The following is a 22,850-nucleotide window of genomic DNA, read 5'->3' on the forward strand; positions in this document are numbered from 1 at the left end:
CTTATATTCAAAGCAAATGTGAAGAGTGCTTTTCTAATACATGCTCAGTCCACCATACCACAACTATATTTCTCATTTACCTAGCTTTGATTATTATAGCTAAACAGACAATTTACTTACCTTTGATCAAAGCTAGATACACAATTGACTTACCTTTGATTATAGGTAAGCAGAAATTGTTTTTCCTAGAAAGAGATATTGATTTACTTATTTGCGTGCTGTTGTTTTGTTTCGCATGTTGTTTGTAATGGTAAATACTGAAGAAATGGGATGGACTCAGTGTATTTTGGAAAAGTACTTTTCACTCACCATGGTATAGATATGATTTGTCAAGTGGTATTTTATTCTACACTGCACCCCGCTCATCATGATTACTAATACTAGTGAAAGAAAGCCTCACACTGCACCCCCTCCCACCATGATTACTAATACTAGTGAAAGAAAGCCTCACACTGCACCCCCCTCCCACCATGATTACTAATACTAGTGAAAGAAAGCCTCACACTGCACCCTCCCACCATGATTACTAATACTAGTGAAAGAAAGCCTCACACTGCACCCTCCCATCATGATTACTAATACTAGTAAAAAAAAGCCTCACACTGCACCCCCTCCCATCATGATTACTAATACTAGTGAAAGAAAGCCTCACACTGCACCCCTCCCATCATGATTACTAATACTAGTGAAAGAAAGCCTCACACTGCACCCCTCCCATCATGATTACTAATACTAGTGAAAGAAAGCCTCACACTGCACCCCCCTCCCATCATGATTACTAATACTAGTGAAAGAAAGCCTCACACTGCACCCCTCCCATCATGATTACTAATACTAGTGAAAGAAAGCCTCACACTGCACCCCCTCCCATCATGATTACTAATACTAGTGAAAGAAAGCCTCACACTGCACCCCTCCCATCATGATTACTAATACTAGTGAAAGAAAGCCTCACACTGCACCCCCCCCCATCATGATTACTAACACTAGTGAAAGAAAGCCTCACACTGCACCCCTCCCACCATGATTACTAATACTAGTGAAAGAAAGCCTCACACTGCACCCCTCCCATCATGATTACTAATACTAGTGAAAGAAAGCCTCACACTGCACCCCTCCCATCATGATTACTAATACTAGTGAAAGAAAGCCTCACACTGCACCCCTCCCATCATGATTACTAATACTAGTGAAAGAAAGCCTCACACTGCACCCCTCCCACCATGATTACTAATACTAGTGAAAGAAAGCCTCACACTGCACCCCCTCCCATCATGATTACTAATACTAGTGAAAGAAAGCCTCACACTGCACCCCTCCCATCATGATTACTAATACTAGTGAAAGAAAGCCTCACACTGCACCCCCTCCCATCATGATTACTAATACTAGTGAAAGAAAGCCTCACACTGCACCCCCTCCCATCATGATTACTAATACTAGTGAAAGAAAGCCTCACACTGCACCCCTCCCACCATGATTACTAATACTAGTGAAAAAAAGCCTCACACTGCACCCCCTCCCATCATGATTACTAATACTAGTGAAAGAAAGCCTCACACTGCACCCCTCCCATCATGATTACTAATACTAGTGAAAGAAAGCCTCACACTGCCCCCCTCCCATCATGATTACTAATACTAGTGAAAGAAAGCCTCACACTGCACCCCCCTCCCACCATGATTACTAATACTAGTGAAAGAAAGCCTCACACTGCACCCCCTCCCATCATGATTACTAATACTAGTGAAAGAAAGCCTCACACTGCACCCCTCCCATCATGATTACTAATACTAGTGAAAGAAAGCCTCACACTGCACCCCTCCCACCATGATTACTAATACTAGTGAAAGAAAGCCTCACACTGCACCCCTCCCACCATGATTACTAATACTAGTGAAAGAAAGCCTCACACTGCACCCTCCCATCATGATTACTAATACTAGTGAAAGAAAGCCTCACACTGCACCCCTCCCATCATGATTACTAATACTAGTGAAAGAAAGCCTCACACTGCACCCCTCCCATCATGATTACTAATACTAGTGAAAGAAAGCCTCACACTGCACCCTCCCACCATGATTACTAATACTAGTGAAAGAAAGCCTCACACTGCACCCCTCCCATCATGATTACTAATACTAGTGAAAGAAAGCCTCACACTGCACCCCTCCCATCATGATTACTAATACTAGTGAAAGAAAGCCTCACACTGCACCCCTCCCACCATGATTACTTATACTAGTGAAAGAAAGCCTCACACTGCACCCCCTCCCATCATGATTACTAATACTAGTGACAGAAAGCCTCAGATGTTTTTCATTACATAGATGGTTACTTATCCATGAAATAGGAGAGTCAATCATACCTTGATATTTTATGCTGAATCACTCATGGATGTAATATGAGATGTGTACATATCGGTTGATTGATTGGAATCAAGTCAAAGCACAACAGCTGCGATGTAAAGTTTTGTCACAATCCTTAAAACCGATAAAATACAGATTCTTTGTTAATATTCATTCTTTCAATTATAAAGTATGAAGAATAAATATGTTTGATCCATTCAGGGGTCTCACTCCCTTGTTTCCCTCAACCATTTTCATATTTTTTGTCAATATTGATTTATGCAATTACTATAAATTTCAAAGCAAACACAATACTTTTTTAAATACAATTTACATGTTGAGTTATATAAAGGGTATAAAACATTTTAATACCATTCAAACAATTGAATGGTTGCTCATGCTGCAAAACATTCTAAAACAATAATTGAGTGAATGTTCTTAGTCATCCAGTAATTTCAAACAAAGTTTTGGAATTAAATCTAATACTGGAACTTACTTTTTTTTGTGTAACTATTGCGACGTTGCGTCTGGAACCACCAGACTTCATCAGGCAACTGACCCGTTGGACTGAACACGTGATAGGCGGCTAGAGTATCGACCCGATGGCGGTCCCATGCATGAGATAAATTGAGCGGAGTCCCCTTTCTTGTTGAGCAGCCCTCACTGAACAAGAAGGGGTCAGTTGCCTGATGAAGTCTGGTGGTTCCAGACGCAACGTCGCAATAGTTGCAAAAAAAGTAAGTTCCAGTATTAGATTTAATCCCAAAACTCTATTCTAAAACAATGTTATAGTCCTATAGATTTGATTTCAACAGAATAAATGTCTGTTTGAGCATCACTTGATATACATACAACAATCAGGAGCTCAGGGCAGCTGTCTACTGTAGGTGTATTTCACGTATCCTGTAGTTGATAAATTTATGTTCCGATGAGACTAATACATTGATTTCATGTAGACCCCTAATAGTGGAAATTATTCATATTGAAAACAAAAAGTATTGCATGCTTTCTTTTCATCTTGGTAATGTTTCACTTGTTGTTTTGTTTGATTTGGCAAATGAAAATTTGGTTGCTATATATATTTACAATCACTCTAATCTCAATTTCAGTCCATTTTAAATATCACAATGGATGGAAATACGTATAGAAATATAGTAACAATGTTACTTAGTCTTTGGAAATGAGGTAACTAAGGATGCATATCAATAACCTAATAAGTGCTAACCTGGATAGCTTATCTATGATTTAATTATAGGTAACTCAGGTAGTTCATCACTGATCTAATCAGGGGTGACTCAGGTAGTTTATCAACAGCCTAATCAGTGCTAACCTGGATAGCTTATCAATTATTTAATCAGAGGTAACTCAAGTAGTTTATCAGTGATCTAATTAGGGAAAACTTAATCCATGATCTAATCTCAGGTAACTCAGGTAGTTTATCAATGATCTTATCAGGGGTAGCTCAGGTGGTTTATCAATGATCTAATCAGAGGTAACTCATGTAGTTTATCAAATATCTAATCAGAGGTAACTCAGGTAGTTTATCAATACTCTAATCAGCGGTAACTCAGGTAGTTTATCAATGATCTAATCAGAGGTAACTCAGGTAGTTTATCAATACTCTAATCAGGGGTAACTCATGTAGTTTATCTATTACCTAATCAGAATCAAATCAGATGTAACTCAGGTAGTTTATCAATTATCTAATCAGAGGTAACTCAGGTAGTTTATCAATGATCTGATCAGAGGTAACTCAGGTAATTTATCAATTATCTAATCAGAGGTAGCTCAGGAAGTTTATCAATGATCTAATCAGGGGTAACTCATGTAGTTTATGAATTACCTAATCAGAGGTAGCTCAGGAAGTTTATCAATGATCAAATCAGATGTAACTCAGGTAGTTTATCAATTATCTAATCAGAGGTAACTCAGGTAGTTTATCAATGATCTAATCAGAGGTAGCTCAGGTTGTTTATCAATGATCTACTCAGGTAACATTGTTTATGGATGATCTAATTAGGTTAATCATTACATTTGTGTTCTACCACAGTGAAGTACAGTACTAACATACATACCAATGTGTGTGCATGCTAAAAAATATTGTGCTGGTAAGTACATAAACCACTCTTTCCTTAATTAAAGTTACACAATTTGCAGTATGTGGGATCAGTAAGTTATGTACACAAAGAGTTTTGAAGTTTTGTAAGAGGTATTATTAAATAATATGAAAACGTGTTAAAAAGAGTACAATAATTGGGGGGGGGGGTGTTTGTTAGTGGTTTATCAGAAATGAAGCATAAAATGTTACAGTGAAAATGCTAGTATCTGTTTCCTTTGAAATTTGCAGGGAAAGTGAAAATATCAGATTTGGGAATGCAATTTGAAGTAGATAGAATTTGAGAGTGTTCCAAGTCTGTTTTTACTGCACATAAACTTACTTAGATTATGGATGCCCTTTTTGATGCATGCAGACTTTTTTATGAGCTTAAAAGCACTTCCCTAATCTATGTTTTAAAAGAGTTCAAAGAATGGAAATAAGACACTTCTACAAATAATGTGGTAATGATGTGTTAAGGAGCACTCAAATATTAATGGAGAAACTCTAAGAATGAATGTGCTTAAAAGTAACACATTCAGGGTGCATGGCCTTTTATTTTGCATTACATGGTATATATTAGTATTAAGACTTTCAGATTTAAAAGGGTGCCTGTGTACCATTCAGTGGTACGTTTTGATGACTTTGTAGTAGTAAATGCTAATTTTGAAATCACTTGAGGTATCAAATTTATGCTTTGCATGTAGTATGTTTATATTGTTAAGCTAGTATGACTTGAATAGATGCATTAGGTTATCGTATTTAGTGGAAGTTGTGGAAAGATTAGTAGTGTCAAATCTATGCAGGAAAGCCTCTTGGAATGATAATGATGAGTTTTTCATTCCTTTTCTTTACATTGTGTAGGGCATTAAATCTGCATGAAAGTACTCTTTGTGTGATGATTTAACATCTCATGAATTTGTTGATATCAAAAGTTTTGTTTAGTGCTTTTTAACCAGACTCATCTTTTTGTTAAATCTCATAAGCCTTTTGTATATTTTACCCCTGATGACGTTTATTGATGTGCACATTATTAATACGTCATCAGGGTAAATATGCAAATACTTATGAGGTTTACCAAAAAGGTGAATTATAAGGTAGGTAATTATGAATTTGTTTTTTGCCTTTCCTTAAGGCAAATTTATCTAGAATATATTGTGGTTGTTAACAAGAATAAAATTGTCATGTGAATGCAAAAGTATTATATCTACAGTCACTTCACTTCAGTTTGGATCATTAATAATATATCAAACAATATGTCAAAATGGCATTCAAAAGATGCAAATAATGTGACAACAATTGAATCTTTGTATGATAACTAAGGGTGATGTAACTCACAGCACAAAACACTGCCAGGTAAAAAGTCTGCTTTGTCTGTAAAAAAATAGCAAAATTTAGCCAAAATATCAAATTTGTAGATAAATGCCCAAATCATGATCTTTTGTGCAATTTATTAATATAAATATGGGTTCTAAAATCAATTGCAGAGGGAGCTTGCTTTTGGCCGGAATGAAGATTTTTTTGAAAAGGTCTGCAATTGGAACATGTGCACCCAGCAAAAAGCCCTGGCTTTGGGCCTGGCAACTGCAATCAATATTAGGCATATGTGCATATTTAGCAGTCTAGTTCAGTTCAGTTTTATTTTATTCTGCAATAGACTTTAAACTGAATCTTTTATTATTTCTGAAATTTACATGGACGTGTCACATATGTGACCCGATTTAGTCCACTCAGGCTAGTAATGTCAGCAAATACAAAACTGAGATATAGCCAGAAATAGGTTGGGGTTATAGCTAGTCATAGCTGGACTATGTAACATGTAACAATGTTGTAAATTCGCAACCAAATCAGTTATGGGATTTGGAATGAGGGAATTTATTACTTTAAATATCAATCTGATATCTCAATTTTGACAAAATATGACTTTAGCATTTAGCCTGAGTGGACTGGAACGGGTCACATATACAAGACCATCAATTCATGAGTTAATATTTGAAACTCAAATCTCATTCAAGAATCATTTCCAAGTCTCACCATTCATGGCTATCTATAATGCAAGTTGCATGGAACATTAGCAGACTTCATGCAATTTGCTCTTTGCTTTCCGTACCAGGCTATACTTAACACTGTACTTAAAACTCTCTCATGCAACCAGAATGAGTCTTGACTTGCAAAATTATATTATATACGACTGGTGCAGTGTTGATACAGTAATGCTTTGCAGGACTGTGTGAATATAGCACAGTTAAGGCTGGTTGGAAGCGAAAAAATTAATTCTCATCTTGAAACTTGGATATAAGAATCAGTTGACTTGCTTCATGAGTGCTTACCATTCTATTATGAATATCCCACCAGCAGCAGAACAATTTATGTGAAAGCCATAGCTTCACACCTGATTCATTTCAAAGCAGAATGTCAGTTACATACACTTGAGTGGATCTCTGTAGAGAGCTTTAAGTCCCCTCCTAATGACAGGGCACACATGTGGTTCACTTGCAAACCAGTACCCTTTAGGTCGTTATCATATGCTGATTATTTCAAATCAAATGTTATTGTTTGATTTGTTTTATTTCTTGCAATTAAAAGTAAAATTATACAAAAAGTCTTTGTGTTAAATTTTGAAAGCAGCACTCTAATTATCAAATCTCATGAACAAAATGTGTGTGTTTCCTATAAAATAAAAATCTTCAGTTTTTCACAAGCTTAAAATATTGGCTTCGCTAACTTTGGCGAGGATCCTAAACATTTTTTACGTGAGCAGGCTGCAGACTCCTTTTCCTTTCAAAAAGCTGGATTTTACAGCCCTGAGTGAAGGATTATGTAATGCCAAATAAAAAGCATTGTTATCTCAGGAGCAAATGGAACAAAAATCAAAGCAATTTGGGTGTTTGTTTTTTTCCTCAGTTTTGTTTTATCGTGTTTTGGGGCCATTTTCTTTTTCCCAGCAAAATTTTTTGTAGTTTTTTTTGTGAATGTAAAACAAAAATGTTTTTAAAAATCCTCAAAACATAAGCAAAAACTAATGTTATAAAATGTGAATTACATGCACAGTCATCTGAATCAAATTGAATGAAAGGGAAATATAAATCACTAATTTTGTTAAATTACATTGTACTATGTAAGGCTGATTTCAATGTGTTGTTATCTAAAATGCAAGATTGGTTATATTGCTTCCATGGTTGTCAAGGATTGTTTGGTTTTGTTGGCATAGCAACATCTTCACATTTACCCCTAGACAGGAAATAAAACAAGCTAATGGTCCCACCAAGAACTTGGTAGGAGGTAAAGAGTGTTTTCTTTAACTGCATAAGAACACATTATTCCTAGCATTATTCACACCATTTGGCTTCAGACTAAACAGAACGTAGCTAGAGTTATGACATTTGAGCATAAATCTAATTGATGATATTAACTAGTTATTACAGTAAGCATCTCTTATTCCATTAATCATTAATGATGGTAATTGAGCAATGAAAATGGTACTTAGTAGGTGTGTTCACACAGCTATAGAAATCTTGAGGATTGGCATACTTGGGAATTGTCAATCCCCAACTGATTGTCAACACAACTCCATTGCAGACTGGAATCCTCAAGTTAGTGATGCCTGACGATATCAGCTTTGTGATCTCCGTAGTGCTTGCTGAATTAAACCATATTAAATATATATAATTAAACCAGGGTCTTAGGTTAAGCTCAGCACTCAAGAATCACAAAATGCTTTGTTCACATTGCTGTAGCACACAAAAAAAAACACCTGAGGATCACTGTGTGATATCGCAAAATCTCCTACATTTCTTGGGATAAATTAGGGGACAAACTTTTAGGGATTGGAGTCCTCAAGAACTGTTTTGCTTAAGCAAAAAATCCTCCCTGTGGATGTGTCTGCTATGCATAAGAAAATAAATTGCATGTGAAGATTAAGTGGTCCTCTAGATAATACATTTGTAAATGTCACTTTGTGAACAATGAACTTTGAAACCTTGGTTTTAACCAACTACTTCAAGATGCACAGAGGCTCACTTTGACCAATAAATGGCTGGTCTTCATTTCACAATATCCTTTCAAGTAATTGGCCAAATAAATAAATAGATTTGTCTCATGTTCCCCATGCATTTGATTTATGCTGCGCATTTGCTCGAGCAAAAAGTTGAATTTTATTTTGCTTTTTTTTTTAAACATTGTAATGAAATTTGGCCGAAAATCTGCTGTAAAAATCAATGTTCAATCCCGGTGTTCAATTTCAATTTTGTTTCTGATCGTACCGCAATTCCGAAATTGTAATGCTAGATGTACCTATTATTTTTGGCCTAATATTAAGGTACATAATATAGGGAGGAAATTAGGGCAATAAACCAAACAAATATTTAGTTAAAATTACACATTTTGGGGAAATCAATTTTCCACCCAAAAATTTTGAGCCATTAAACAAGTTACCTATGCAATTCAAAATGATTAAAGCAACATCACTTGGGCAGAAATGTAATCATTGTACCTCATACTTAGCTGGTTCTTCAAATGTATAGGGTGGTCAAACATTCACAGTTGGAAGAAATTGATCAAATGCAATGTTTACTATTTCTTCAATTTCAAAATATTGAGAGTAGTAGCAGCTAGGTTTTTGGACAATTGCAAATAACCCCATATGTTGGATTTTTTTAGAACAATCATAAAATTCATGTATGAATACGTTTGAATATAGTGTTGACCCACCAGACTAAACTTCTTCTTTCTCTTTGTCACTTTCTATATACAACAGGTTTGTCCCTCACAAAATGGGAGACACTACTTGCAGTGTGTTTAGCATGCAACCTTACCGCGTCACCCAGGAAGGATTTGGCGAATGTGATACCGAACGCGGACAGGCTATAATTACTGTAGCAACAACAGAGCCATTCATAGTGGAGGATCAGTATCTTCAACCAGGATCAAATTTCTTCATTGGTAAGTTTATCTGTAGTTTGAAGTAAATATGATACTAACAGGCCTGAACCAAGCAGGGTATTTAATTGTGGGGGTCTATAGGGTGATATATGTTATAGTAACCAATCTCACTTCTTACTACGGTATTCCAACTTCTATTTGTGTCATCCTAATGGATCTGGAAAAACTGTATACTTTCTTCATCCTTTGCCATGGTAGTTTAATCTTTTTCATCACATGGCAAAGGGGTGTATCAAGTAGAGAAAATACAACCTGACACTTTCTAGTAAGGGCAAGGTTTTCACTCAAAACCATACCATGATTTAACATTGGGGCCCTCAACATGTTTGACTGAGATCTGGGTACATGTGATATGTAGAGTTGATTTGAATACTATTGATAAATGTATATGAGTTGACTTCTGACGTCAGTGCCTGGTAGTATGCGCACGCATCATTACTACTTACATTGTTTTTTGCATGCGCATCATATTTTGTTCAGGGCTTGTGTTTTTAAAATTCCCACCACATCACAATAAGGCTATTGAACAGTGTAGTGTACACTCAAGTATATCAATATACCAGTCCCTTGCCTTTGTTGATAAACATTGAGGTCAACTCATCTATAGTCGAATCCAATTTCATGCATTCCTACACCTCAATGGCAGCCATAGCTGGGTCCCCCCTTAGGTCTATCCCACCTAAAATGATGTGGCCTTGATGGGGATATTAAACTGCATTCCATCACCTGTGTTACACGTAGACAAAAGAATGATGATAGTTTGAAACACAATACAATTCAACATCGATTTTTAAGCTGATTTAATCCACCCAATTGGGCAGTAACAACACCAGATTGGTGCAGACGGGACCCAGTAATGGCCGACTGAATTCTGACCATCACTTGGCTGGTTGGATTTGTCTATACATAACTGATGTATTCCTGGAGTAACTTATGTATACAGGGGATCGAAGGATGTATTCTGTGGGTTTGTGAACAGAACAATAAGTGTAGATGGTCTTAAACCAAACCAGGTCTGCATGACTCTATTCTATTGTAATCTGATAGATTTGACTTGCAACGGTATTCTCAGTATCATTACCAAGGAGTCAATGACCACAGGTCAAAAGATATCATGTGACTACATGACACTGCCACTTGTTTCATAACAGTACTTTCAGCTTCTGTTTTCTGATTTCGGACTGTAACTACCAATTTTGAGGAGGGGTAGGACATTGTGGACTGGCTCCATAGACACCTCTTTAGTAAGTCCAAACTATTTTAGCCAAGGTAGAGTGAAACCATGTTTTGTGGGAATGAGAAACTTCTCAGTCTAATTTTTTCTGTTTGGTTAGATGTATGATGCAACTGAACAGAAACAGAAATGAATACATAGCAGTAGCACAATTTAGATGCTCCAGCAGGACAAAGATTTAAAACCAGGTTTTTTCAAACCTGATTTTTTGTATTTTTGGCATATTTGTAGTATTTTCACATGTCCCAACTTATACCTAAATGGAATCAGCCACATTTGACTTTATGTCTGCCATAGAACTCCATGTTTAAAAACGACCAAAATAGCCAGTGAAGTTTCTTTCACTTTCCCTTGTTATTTAAGCTTATGGACAGAAAACCTTCCTGGCAGTTATTACTAATATTATTTCAGCATTTTGGGTAAAGAGTAACAAAGGATACCTCTATAAACTCTCCCCTCACTAGAGGAAGCATAGTCCTACATGACAGTACTCAAGCCTCTATCCCCTGTGGTTATGCCACTTGCGTCCAAAACATTTTCACAAATTTTGCTTAAAAAGACAATGAAAAATCTGCACTTTTCCAGATTTTTGGAGAATATTTTGAAAACATGTCCCATCTCTAAATTAGTTTTCAGATCATTTTGACCCAAAGTTTTACCAAAAAGCCTTAAAATGCACTCCAGGCATGTCTGCCACACATCTTTGTACCCACCACCTTCCCCCAGGTTGCTTTCTCAATGCCCTGGCACTCTCCAGATGAAGTGAGCTATCAGGTGTCATGCAGATACACACAGTATTTGTTTTAGCCAAGTATCTAAGTTTTCTATTGAATTTGGCCTTCTGGTGTGAAACTTATCTTGTCTGGTTGTGTTTATATGCAAGTATAAGTCAATTGAATACATACATTTGATGGTAGGATGTTTATCTTGGGTGGCTTGGAGTATCCAGCTACTGTTCAGGGTGACTCTATAACTCTATGTTATTGTGTTTGGTATCCCAGCTCAGTGTCTGTACCAACTAAAGTCTGCACAAAAAGTAACTCAGCTGTTATAAATACGCCTATAGCTTCAGAACTAAAAATTGTTTCCACAATATTTCAACATACAGCCTGTCTCAAAAAAAATTGTGCAAGTAAAAAGCGCCCTCTCTGGCAATTAGAAAATACCGTTGTGACATGATGCTTACATCAACGTCAAGGGCGTTGTCTCAGCTCTGAAATGCCGTTTGTTCTGTTCAATTTGCTTGTTTTAATCTCGAGGTATGTTTAGTTAAAGACGAAAGGGTAAAATCACAATTGTGCCACTTTTACTACATGTACTACGGAAGAGGGCTTAATATGTAACAGTGATAGCATCAAGTTTATCCGGAGTTCCTTCGCGCAATCTAAAGAATGCATCAATTACCCAATACAGTACTTTTCTGACTGTTTTTACTGTTTTATCATGATGCAGGAATGATGATTCTCTTTTTCCACTTAAAAGAGATTAAAAGATAAATAAATATTTCACATTCTGCTGTAAAATTAAATACATGTGCATGTCAATGATTTTATCATGGTAAATACTGTTCTCTTAGTTACTTCAGACATGTTAAAAGGCAAACAAATATTGCGCACTTATACATGTTATAGGTTAATGAACGCATATTACTTGTTGGGAGAGATATTAGACAAAATAATGCCGACGCTGATGTTGATCGTCTAATGCATGCACCCGAAAGGGAGTGCATTAGACGCATCAACATCAGCTATCATTGATTTACATGTACAGCTCTCTTCCCTAGTAAAAGTGGCACAATTGTGATTTTACCCTTTAGTGGTTAAATAAATATATCTCAAAACTGGAACAAGCAAATTGAACAGAACAAACGGCATTTGAGAGCTAAGACTGCGCCCGTGACGTTGATGTAAGCATCTTGTCACAACGGTATTTTCCAATTGCCAAAGAGGGCGCTTTTCACTTGCACAATTTTTTTTGAGACAGGCTGTAGAAAGAAGGACGATTTATTTACGCGCATTTTGATACCCCATTTGTCCAATATCGTTCAATATTAACATCACAGCAGTGTTGTCAAAGAAAATTACCCGAATTTAAAAGTTGCAGCTATTTGTTTTGATTTGAAGTCAGCGCGAAGGTAACTAGAGGGTGTTACGTGCCACAATGCTTGCGTAAAAACCATTGATCGCTGTAAACTGCAACTTTTAAATTCGGGTATTTTTCTTTAAAAGCACTACTGTGTTGTTAATATTGAGCGACATTTGACAAATGGGGTATCAAAATGCGCGTAAATAAATCGTCCTTCTTTCTATGTAAAAATATTATGGAAACAAATATTAGTTCTGAAGCTATAGGCGTATTTATAACAGCTGAGTTTCTTTTTGTGCAGACTTTAGATTTAATTATAGCAATAATGCCTTCCATCATTGACATGTGCATGTGAGTGTGTATTACCAAGTTTACAGGAAGCAGTGTTCCCAGCTACTCAGGAAAATTAGGAGAATGAAAATCCATTTTCAGGGGAAAACTCAAGAAATTTGAGAAAAAACAGCCAAAATCAGGGAAAACTTGGGGAATTTGATTGGCCCAAGAGGGCAATTATATTAGTAATTTTGGCATACACATGTCTTGCATACAACGTATAGCTCCATCTCTTAGGTATTCATTTGAAACATTCTACATCCTGATACAAACCTTGGCCAAGTATTTTGTGAACATTCTCAATCATCCAGATAGGTAAATAACTTAAAGTGGATATTTAAAACTTATCTGGACTATTTGGTATTTCTGGTGGAATTGTGGAGATTTGTCAGGGAAATATCAGGTCATTTGGTTTGTAAAATGCTTTTTTTCTTTTATACGGTACTTCATGTGATTTGTGAAAATGATCCGTAAGACATATTTCTATATTTATATCAGCACTATGAGGTTATTTTATACTTGCCACTTTATAAAATCTCTGTTGATTATTTATTTAGAAGCACATGTTTTCATCAATATGCAGCTAAAGACTATAGGGATTACCTGTATACCTCAATGTGTTATTTATGTAAATGCTTTCTGCATGCATAAAACTGAAATAGATGAATGTGTGTAAATTGTGTTACATATAATGTGTTACGATCAAGCAAAATCAGTCGGAACTAGGCAATATTGATTTTGATATATAGCCAAACAAAGGAAATATTTCCTTTTGTTTCCTGTTGTTTTGGAAACTCTTTGACTGCTTATATCTTTGGAACTGGTTGTTCAAATGGGGTTTTCTGCAAAATCCAGATTTGTAAATGCTTTTTACTATCCTATAAGAAACTAAAAATTTAATATTTATGAGTTCCGACTGATTTTGCTTGATCGCATCACATATGATTACCAAATGTTTTCTTTGAATCTTAAAGGTTTGTGGTCGAAATCTTAAAGGTTTGTGGTCGAATTGTTCATATTGTGTTTTCCTATATTGAGACCTACTACAAGTAAAGTAATCTATTTCCACATGTTGAGTCAGGGCCGGATTTGCCTTTTTGGGGGCCCTGGGCCAGGCCAAAATTTGGAGGCCGCAAACGCACTCATGTGGCCAAGTTTTTAGATCTTACCAGGACATTTGCGCGGGAAGCGTGTGGGCAAAATTTCAATTTTAGACTATTTTATCCCCGAATTGAAGCTAATTTGGCCAACTTGGTTTTTAGATCTTACCAGGACATTTACGCGGGAAGCGTGTGGGCAAAATTTCAATTTTAGACTATTTTATCCCCGAATTGAAGATAATTTTGCTATTGAACAAGCCAGTTTGCAATTTTTGTAGGCTATTTTGGCCCAAAACATGGTGTTTTTCGGCTAAAATGGAAGATACACACTGTACAGGGCCCGGGCCCATCTGGCCCCATGGTAAATCCGGCCCTGTGTTGAGTCATATTGCTCCAGCGGTTTGAATATTAGAAGCAAAAGCATGTATAGCATGCAACATCCAACAGAACAGTGCATTGTCTTCCAGTGGTGGTTTTCACTTTCACAATTGTGTTCGCACTGTCTAAACTAAACTTCTCTGTGAAAAATATGAACTTTTATCTCATACCAAAATCTGCATTTGATGGGTTAAGTGGAGGATGACAGTGTTGTCAATTGGGTCACACACCTGTAATATTATTTTACATGTAATTAGTGTTGAGAATATGGTTAATTAATGTTTTCTATGAATCTTAATAATATTTTACATACCATATTATCTGTAATAAATGCCCCGGGAGCGTTGCATTTTAATATGAATCTTAATATTATTTTACATAACATATTATCTGTAATAAATGCCCCGGGGGCATTGCATTTTCCCAAAAGGGGGGCGTTTATTAGAAGTGAATTTTCAGTGAAAAAAACTTCAAAATCGGGTTTAAATTCCCGATGGTGCTCCTGTAGAAAGGAGGGATTTACGACTATACTATTACCTATACTGATGGCGGCGCCCACATAATCGCGAGGGACATGATATTTTTGGTAAATTGGAGGGGGCATTTATTAGAGGGGGAGCGTTTAATACAAACACTTTCAGGGTCAGAATTTCGTTTCACAGTGCGAGAATCAATCTTGATTCTTGCAGAATAAATTTGCGGAAATCATTTGATTTCATTCTGTGTAAACTACAAACGTTTGCGGGAATCAACTTTGATTCACGCAAATCTGTTCATGAGAATCGATCCTCTGATTCACGCTGACTTTCCAAGTGTTTTGAAATCCTTTTGAGCTAGGGAATATATTATATTATATGTTAGTGAATATTTAGTGAAAAATGTTAACATTTTGACAACATTAACCTAATTTACAACCGCCACTTTTAACTACACATTTTACAAAATAATAACTTACATTTTGCCTGTTAAAAAATTCAGACGGGGGTTACTACTAACGACCAATTTCAGCAGTGCGAAATCATGCTATGTGCAAATTTGGTTACGTGTGTAAACTGTTCCGTCGCTTTAATATGGAAGTCATTGTACTACGTAATCCATCACTAGTCACATGCAGAGGTCATTGATGGATATCAATAACCTCCACGTATATGCGTGTGATACGCAGAGGATGTTCCCTTCAATCCTACCTGCTACCTTCAGATTATTTGAGAATATTCAGTGATGAGGTGAATAAAATGCATTTTTTCATCAATACATTTTGATATTCGTCATATTATTAGATTTCAAATTCTCACCACACAACATCAGTGATAGCCAGTGAAAACAATTCCACTGAAACAATCCAGGATTCAAACCTGGGACCTTCTTTTTACCGGTCCAACTCATATGTTAGTCAGCTGTGGAAAAGCTGAAATTTTTTAATCTATTATTCTTCTACTGTTTCCTTCTTTCTTTTTCCCTCCCTCCTTCCTTCCTGTCTTCCTTGTCTTGTATCATTCTCCTTTCCTTGCCTGTCTTGGACCAACCATGCATAAACAAGACATGGGTAATATCAGTTAAAAACATTTGTAGCACTCACAAATGAAATAGTGAAACAAGATTTTGCCAGATGCAATAAAGCAAAAAAATATGAATAAGATACTTTTAAGGTAATTGGGTAGGTGCATCATCTGGTAATCCCGACAAAAAATTATGAAAGTAATATTCCAGAATGCTACTGGTTACAAAGGCTTTTAAAATGCTATACTGCAGGCCAATTTTTGAATCAGCATCATTTCTCCAACTTTTAGCATGCATCCCAAATTGATAAATCCTCTTGATGATATCAGATATTATTGGTTACAATATGACCAAAACACATTAGCACTACTATGTTATAAAAAGAAATCATTATTTATTCAAATATAAAGCCTGCAAGCTACCAACAGGAAAATTCTCTAATGAATAAAATATAGCAACATTCTGTCACATTTTTTCTCCTCTTTTGTACATCAATAATTCTGACAGTACTTGCACCTTTCCTGTCATGTGAATGTAAAATTGACTTCAATTTGCGAGGATGTTCATTTTAACGCTTGCTTGCTTTAGTAGTCTGCCAATAGCAGTAGACACTTTTATTTCCACCGCATTTTTGATCCTCTGTGCATCTCCATGGGTGATGATTATCAGAGATGGCCAGCATTCACTTTTGATGTCTGTTATTGTAAAGCTCAGATTTCAAGTGTTCAATACATTTTCTTATTTTGTGATTTCTCTTCTCTGATCAGTATATGCTATTCTTGTGTTGCTTTAAATATTTAAAAGTGATATTATGTCACCATAATACTTTTTCACACTTTCACATTAGTGATTACCATGGCATTTTTACATCTCATGTACAATAACTCTCCATGTACATGTTACAATAGCAAATGGATAGCAATAAGTGTTCATGCTTTATCTTATGTGCACCATAATAACTTACAGAGGTGTGGCAGTCCAAATTTTGTGTTCTATTTTTATTTTAGATTGAGACCTACTATTAAAACAATATGTTTCCCAATTTTGAGGTGTATTGCTCCAGTGATTTTGATATGACAAGCAAAAATGTGTTAGTGCTCTGCGTGCTAGCCATGCGCTTCAATGGAAAAAGTTCAAGTTTTGAAATATTTTCTCAAAATATCAAGAGCTATCTTAAGAACTACTGAACCAATACTAGGCTTGTTTGTACTAATTTTAATGCATTTTTCATGCTGATTCCAAATATAGTCATGAAAATTTACATTTCTGAAATTTTTGAATTTTTAAAAAAATTTTGAAACTTGTCGTCTGCAGTCGACACCCGCGTGAAGAGAGTTAACAATGCCCCATAGGATAGTACATATAGATTGCTGGTGTGTTACCACAAATCACTAGTTTGTTCACACCATTTAAATGAAAATATCTTGGGCATTAAATTTCACTGGGGTAATGAAAAAAATATGAGCTTTCTTCTGATACCAAAATCTCAGTTTTGATGAAGAAAAATGGGGGGATGAGGCTGTCGATTGGGTCAAGGACCTTTAAATGCACAATGCGGTAAAAAAAAAAAAAAATGACATACTTGTTACTATATTGAAACAATTTGCACATGAAATCCCAATACATATCTTCAACAACACCAATATATTTATAGAAAGCGTGGGAATTCACAGCAACATTACAATTTGATGAGGTTTAATTGTTAATTTCATATTCATACTGCACTTAATATTAATGCAAGAAGTTTGATTAATTTGTAAGATGAGAGAAATAGTACCTCATTAATTGAATCAAATAAATGTTGTTTTACAATTTTTCAACAAATAGTATATAGAAAAACAATTGGAACAGCAATAGCTTTTGTTACGAAAATAACTTGTAAACATCTGGATAAAAAAGAAACATATCAAAGTCTAGAAACAACTATTTAGCTATCTCTTTTCAATCTTATAAACTGACAGCAAGAAACTTTAGACAAAAAACAATTATCTCCATTGCAAGTCTAGCATAAGATGTCAGAATGTGAGCCCAACACATCCCATGTAGTGGGTCTCATATGAGGTATACTGGTAATAAACACCACATATATGCAACATGTTGACAGTATAAACCCAGCTGCAATAATACAGGATATATTACACATTTATTAAGAAGATATGGATTAATTATTACTTGATATCTATCAATACATTCAACATGAAATTGAAGAGTAAATTGGAAGATGAGAAGGGGGTGTTATAAATGTGAGAATTCCATATGATACCTTTCTTCTATATTATAATAACTGAGGTGGGCTATATGCCAAGTGTAATTTGAATACTGATAATCATCTTAAAGGTGCTATCAGTGACAGAATAGTTGATAATGTTAGAGAAGTTTTCTTGATTTTTCATTAGCAAAAGAAGGAAGAAAACAGCATTGCCAAAATAGGTGAAGCTCTATTCAAGTGCATGTTGTTATAAGTGTACAAATAGAAACTGCCAACAAACATTTCTCCTCAAATAATGATAAAATTGGATGGATGTTATAAGACTATAGCCTTCCAAAAGGTTCCCAAGATGACAGGTAAACAGGTCATTTTCAGTCTTAACACTTGCAGAACAGGGGTCATATTCTTGCATGTCTGCTTGTCCTGGGATCCCTTACTTTCTTGTTTTGGATGGTTTGGACCCATTAAATTACAAGTTGAAATTGGAATCAGTCCTCTCTTGGTCGATACAAACAAGAAGGAGTCAGTCCTCATTTGGTCTATACAAATAAAATTGCATCAGTCCTCACTTGGTCTATACAAGTATTTTTCTTGTCTCATGAAAACAATTTACATAGATTATCAAAAAGCAAAATAAAATATAAGCTAATGATAAATTAAAACATAATGATCTGAGTTTTAATGAGGCATTTGTTCTGGTCAGGAAAATCAATAAATTACACTAATTGAGTCATATTTTATTCAAAATCACCTATGCCTTTAATATGATAGTGTCAAAATCATGTGTGCATAAAAGGTCAAAAACCCATAGCAGTGTTTATTACTAGTGATGGATGAAGTTGCAATATTGATATTATTGATGTGTTAGTTTTGAATTGATAAACTGCTTTCCTTCCTTCCTTCCTCTCTCCATCTGTGCCTTCCTTCCTTCCTTCCTTCCTTCATTCTTTGCTGCACTTTTTTTCAATGCATCAGATTAGCAAAAAGTACAGTTCATGGTTTTTTGAAGTGCATACATCATGCATGCCTCTATTAATAGGTTATTTAATTATGTAATCCATAACTCCAACTATCAGCAGTAGATAGTAATTACTAATTCAGAAATATATAAAACCAACCTATACAATATTTTTGATATTCCTTAAAGCAATAATGTGTGATTTGCATAAAGAATATATTCCTATTTAAATGTTAGTTTTCACTAATAGCACATTGTCCCCTTTTAATTTCAAGCCAAACAAATGAGGTAATACAAAGAAAATTGCTATCTCATTCCAACGCTTACAATGCATGTATCAGCTCGCTGATTGTATTATTATTGTCATGAATATTGGCGTAGTTGTACACAGCTAGGATGAACAAACAAGACGTAAAAATAATAGTGATATAAACACAGATTATACGTCAAGATGGACACCGCTTACACAGGCTTTACAATGTGTGTATAATCTCACCGATCGTATAATTATCATGATAGTTGGCAGAGCTACGCGCAGCTGATGTGATGTACAAACGAGACGTACGAAGAATAGCGATATGCATACGGTTTATACGGTACGTCACTGATTCAATGATTCAATATGTTCAATCCATGTATACATTAGCAGACTAGACCTATCCGTACATGGATTGAACACTACGGACAGGTCTAGTCGGCTACTACATGGATTGGACACTACGGACAGGTCTAGACGGCTAATACATGGATTGGACACTACGGACAGGTCTAGTCGGCTAATACATGGATTGGACACTACGGACAGGTCTAGTCGGCTAATACATGGATTGGACACTACGGACAGGTCTAGTCGGCTAATACATGGATTGGACACTACGGACAGGTCTAGTCTGCTAATACATGGATTGGACACTACGGACAGGTCTAGTCGGCTAATACATGGATTGGACACTACGGACAGGTCTAGTCGTCTAATACATGGATTGGACACTACGGACAGGTCTAGTCTGCTAATACATGGATTGGACACTACGGACAGGTCTAGTCGTCTAATACATGGATTGGACACTCACGGACAGGTCTAGTCGCCTAATACATGGATTGGACACTACGGACAGGTCTAGTCTGCTAATACATGGATTGGACACTACGGACAGGTCTAGTCTGCTAATACATGGATTGGACACTACGGACAGGTCTAGTCGTCTAATACATGGATTGGACACTACGGACAGGTCTAGTCGTCTAATACATGGATTGGACACTACGGACAGGTCTAGTCTGCTAATACATGGATTGGACACTACGGACAGGTCTAGTCTGCTAATACATGGATTGGACACTACGGACAGGTCTAGTCTGCTAATACATGGATTGGACACTACGGACAGGTCTACTATCTGTTCAATTAGCTTAGATTCTTGTATTTTTAAGATATTTGAAAAAATAAAACACTGTGATCAAAGTCATCAAAGAAAAGTGTTACCACAGCCTTAGACCCAACGTGATTTATACTTGTCAAATTCCAAAGTTCAATTTGAAACCCCAATTCTTTTCAATTTTGGTCTTTTCCCGCGATATTTTTATAAAACGCCGTAGAACGTCGGGTACCATAAACTTTTTTGAATCAATCCATTTAGTGCAATGGGGACGAATGCCATAATAATTAGATGCGCTCAGATAGTATTCGACCATCCGCATCAGTAAGTATTGTCCAGCTAAATAGCTATATTTGCCAGTAGGCCTAATTTGTGTTGAAACCCCACTGTTGAAACATTACGTTATTATAAAAATGTGAATATGAACTAAGGTTTTCCAGAATAGGCCCAACTTATATAAATACATTCCTTGCGTATTTATATATATTTTTGCTAAGAAATGATGGTATTAAACAAAACTCAATTTACATTGTAAACCAGTTGAAATAAGAACGAAATCCATAATTTTAATGTCATTGTTTAGGAAAAAGATAATGCTCAGCATAATGTTATGCATAAAACGTAATCGCGCATATAATTTAGTGCAACAAAAACAGGTGGACCATCATCACCTATAGACCCTATCCAATAACCGGAACGGTATAACAATTGAAATGGCAGGACATATTGGTGGACAGATTGTTTTGCTGAATTGGATAGGGTCTATGCCCTAAGTTGAAAATGGACCGTCCCACTCGATTTGTGAAAAGGTCGCGAACCCTTTTGGTGGACCCAAGTAACTGCCTAAAATGAGGCAAAATTGAAAAGAAATGGGGTTTTAAATTGAACTTGAATTTGAAAAGTTAAAATCACATTGGGTCTAAGGCTGTGCTAACACTTTTCTTTGATGACTTTGACCAAATTTTTTTATTTTTTCAAATATCTTAAAAATACAAGAATCTAAGCTAATTGAACAGACAGTAGTCGGCTAATACATGGATTGGACACTACGGACAGGTCTAGTCGGCTAATACATGGATTGGACACTACAGACAGGTCTAGTCGGCTAATACATGGATACCAATCATCTTGTTCATTCTGTATCAAAACCTATATGAGCTAGACATTAGCAGAAGACATTGCAGAATCATACTCTTCAGCACTTAGTTGTAAATCTTATAATACTTGAAAATGAATATAATTTTTGCATTTCATATTTAGTGCCTAAGGCACAAAACTTGTTTCACTCTAGCAGCCGCTACCTTTCACATGTTTCACAGCACAGACAGTACTTTAGGCTTTTATTTGCTTTCACACTTATTCATAGACAGACAAATGAATGAGATGGAAATTGCTATTGATAAAACACTTAAATATCTAACCAAAACAAGATGTTCATGTTGCTAAATTGAACTTAATGTAATAAGAAAACAAATCTACTGATTACTTTTAATAATTCAGGATACTTTTTAATCTTCATGAAAAGTTATTGCAAATGTATTTGGCTGCTGATACACTTGACAGAAAAATTATTGTGACTAATAAATATTCATTAGAAATTCGCTGTCGATCTGTACACAGACAGAAATTGTGAGTATGCCGGTTCGATTCCCAAGCTGAGTCTGCCCTGTGAGTCTGATTTGATTGACTGTCCCAATCTATTATATGCATAGATCCACGATCCTGTTTATATACAAAGAAAGTTGAGTTCCGAATTTGAAAGTTGAGTTCAGGTTCAGTGTAAATGGGGTCTTTGTCTTACTTCCTGCATTTATAGGCTGTCACCTTCATTTCAAATAAAAAAAAGTGTGAAAATGTATTGTATTTGAATAATTCATTCTTTGTAAATCTGTTAAGCAGTAGTTCTATTCTTGTTGACAGAGTTAGCTATAGCTACTTGAAACAAGTAGTTTGTTGAAGCAGCTACATCCGGGATGCGTCCTGTCAACCAAACATCCTCAGCTATACCTTGCCATGGCATTGTGAATTAGATGATGTCAAATCACTTTTTTCTTTGCAGCCATCAAACCAAGGTGTCTAGCTGGAATTGTTGTTGTAAGTAAGATGCCTTGTGGGGTTAGAGTAACGTGCGCTAGCACTAGGATCCACAACATGTTCATCTATCAGGGCACAGTTCTTTAACCCCAATACATTTGTACATTCATTGAATGACCTTTGAAAATTTGAGTACACAAACTCATACTCTGCAATTAGAGGTTATTTTGCAATATGAGTGTTTAATTGAGGTTAT

The 22,850-nt window shown here is 35.9% G+C and overlaps 1 protein-coding gene across 1 annotated transcript in view; it reads left to right on the top strand.

The window, feature by feature from the left end:
- The window catches only part of LOC140156079 (uncharacterized), a 280,738-nt gene that overhangs the window by 77,948 nt on the left and 179,940 nt on the right, over positions 1-22,850 (top strand). The window contains exon 4 of the mRNA XM_072179196.1: positions 9,200-9,384. Within this exon, the coding sequence (XP_072035297.1) occupies positions 9,200-9,384 (185 nt within the window). The remainder of the gene's footprint in view (positions 1-9,199; positions 9,385-22,850) is intronic.

The sequence above is a fragment of the Amphiura filiformis genome, chromosome 6 (assembly GCF_039555335.1).
Source record: "Amphiura filiformis chromosome 6, Afil_fr2py, whole genome shotgun sequence".
NCBI classification, from domain to species: Eukaryota; Metazoa; Echinodermata; class Ophiuroidea; order Amphilepidida; family Amphiuridae; genus Amphiura; species Amphiura filiformis.